This window comes from Palaemon carinicauda, chromosome 39, assembly GCF_036898095.1.
Source record: "Palaemon carinicauda isolate YSFRI2023 chromosome 39, ASM3689809v2, whole genome shotgun sequence".
Lineage (NCBI taxonomy): Eukaryota > Metazoa > Arthropoda > Malacostraca > Decapoda > Palaemonidae > Palaemon > Palaemon carinicauda.
The window spans coordinates 24,774,176-24,776,675 of record NC_090763.1 but is presented as its reverse complement, the minus strand read 5'-3'; the positions used below and the strand labels follow the sequence as shown (position 1 = coordinate 24,776,675).

At 36.2% G+C, this 2,500-nt stretch overlaps 1 protein-coding gene across 13 annotated transcripts in view; it reads left to right on the top strand.

Annotated features, from left to right (window-relative positions):
* LOC137631091 (uncharacterized) overlaps positions 1–2,500 on the top strand; it is a 6,230-nt gene that overhangs the window by 1,561 nt on the left and 2,169 nt on the right. For all 13 annotated transcript variants that reach the window (XR_011041858.1, XR_011041859.1, XR_011041856.1 and 10 more), the window contains one exon: positions 1–2,500. This exon is cut by the window's left edge; it is cut by the window's right edge. Coding sequence is in view for 5 of the 13 variants with exons in the window: in XM_068362726.1 (XP_068218827.1) it covers positions 1–2,500 (2,500 nt within the window). In the remaining 8 variants the exon portion in view is untranslated.

Genomic DNA, 2,500 nt, shown 5'->3' with positions numbered 1-2,500 from the left:
ATTTCAGTATCCTGATAGAGATTTACTTTTATTGCTGAAGCAACAGATAGACGGTCGAGCAAAGACTTTATTAAGTTCTCTGGAAGCTGACAAACAGCGTTATGTAGATGCCAAAGAATTATTGATTGCCGCCTTTGCTTCTAAGGAGGTTTGTAAAAACAATGCAATTAGGAAAATTACGGAGTTAAATCTAAGAGAGGGTGATGATCCCTTCACATTTATTTCCCTCCTCCGATCAGTATGTGAAGCAGTCAAGACTTTTAACATTGAAGCAGATGAATTTGTCAGATATTTTGCTTGGCATGGCCTAAATGGTCGTTTTCAGCGTCATTTTATTAATATTACAGGAAAAACTCATCCTTCCTTAAATGACATTATTTCACATTTCTTTGCAGCTTGCGAAAGGTACGAAAGTGACGAGAAAGGTGTTGAAAGCTTGAAATGTAAAGCTTCACGTGTCAAAACATTAACACTCCCTCTTCCTAAAGAGAGTACTACCAGCATGGCTGTAGAAGCAGTAACATATGATAAAGACAGGTCTTCGCCTCAGTGTTCCTTGTGTTCTACGGTTGGAAATACTGATAAATTTCACTTTATTCATAAGTGCCCTAATTTTCTTTCTCCTACAGATAAAGTGCATATTTTAAAATCTAAAAATGGATGTGTAAAATGCGGCCAGTTTAATCATGTCTCCAGTAAGTGCCGTTTTAAATTCAAGAGACGCTGTTCAAATTGTAACAGCTGGCATATGACGTACCTGTGTGATAGGAGTCCGTCACCAGGCAGAAACTCTAATAATATTATTAACTGCGAATCCAAGGTGGAAACTCTTCAAATAAGCAGCGGTGTTGCCGTACTTCCTACTTGTCAAGGTGATTCCATTTTACCCACCTTTTCATTTAAAGTTGGGGGAACTGTTTACAGAGGACTGAAGGACAGTGGTTCGCAGAGCACGTTTGTCACTAAGAAATTGGCGGAGGAGAATAATCTTAAAATCATTAACTCAAAGGTAAAGCTAACAGTTAATGGGTTTAATGGTAACAAGGAGTATTTTACTGAAATTGTTGAAGTTCCTGTTACGATCGGAGATAAATCCTTCATAATTTATTGCTTGGTTGTACCAAACATTAATGTAGCATTGAAATTACCTCTGCTTGGTAGATTAGTTGATAAATTTCAGGCACAAGGTGTTAAATTAGCTGATCAATTCCTTAATAAATTTTCTCATGAAATTGATAATGTTCAGCTCATTTTAGGTACAGACTTCGCTTATTGTATTGCAGGTACAGATACAGTTTTTGGAGGAATAAATTCATCGATGTATACCGAGTGTCATGCAGGTATTTTGCTGTCTGGTAGCATTGATTTAATGATTAAGAATATTGATAATTTAGCTGATACGAGAGTGCAAACCTCGGCTGTTAGTAACCCATTTGAGTGTAGTTCTGCTATTCATATCCAGAGTAGTTCCTTTCTGCTGAACTCTAAAGTTGATATTTTTGCCGATGATGACATTAATACTAACTTTGAGGTAAACTGTTCATTTTCTGTAATAAATGAAAGAGGCATGCTTATGGAGAAACCACTGCAACAGGCCACTGATCAACTTCTAGAGTCTGAATGTAATTATTACTTAAGTTACGATCAGAATTTCTACAATGATGAAAGTATTGAACTTAACAACCAGTTGCAGAATTCTTGCTTTTTTTCAGGACCACATTTAAGTATAAATGAAGTTCCAGAATTGTCAACTACCATACCAGCATTTGAGATGCCCACTGAGGTTCAAGCAACTCCTTCCACAGCTCAGGTTATTGAAGTTGCTAACAATCTTATTGATATTAATAATTATTCCAATTTCAGGAAACTTGTATTGATTTTTCGCAGAATTTTCTTAGTGGTGCACAAGTGGAAGCTGAAAGCGAAAATTGCTTGCTCACCAGTCGCTAATTACTTTGCCCAGGCTATAAATTACTTGTTAAACAATGAACAAAGGAAGCATTATCCTGAGGTATATTCTTACCTACAGCATGGTCTTAATTCCAGAAAAGACATTCCTCCTATTATAACGCAACTTAATGTATTTTTAGATTCACAGGGTCTTCTGAGAGTTAAGAGTAAATTCAAAAAATGGAATTATGGCTTAAGTGGAAATTACCCTTTATTATTGCACCCAGACAGTCATTTGACCAAACTAATTATTTGGGATGCACACCTCAAATTATTACATTCAGGATGTTATTCTGTATTAACAGAGCTCAGAAAGCATTATTACATCCCTAAACATTTCTCAGTTGTGAAAAAGGCTCTTAAACAGTGTGTTCATTGTCGTAGGTTTAATAATCGTTACATAAGGTTAAATCAGAACTTTTACAGAGACTTCAGAGCAGATCCTCCTACGGTTCCTTTTTCTAACATATTTATGGATTATCTAGGACCCTTCAATACGAAGGATGGAAAAGAGACCCGTAAGGTTTGGTTACTATGTATCACCTGTACT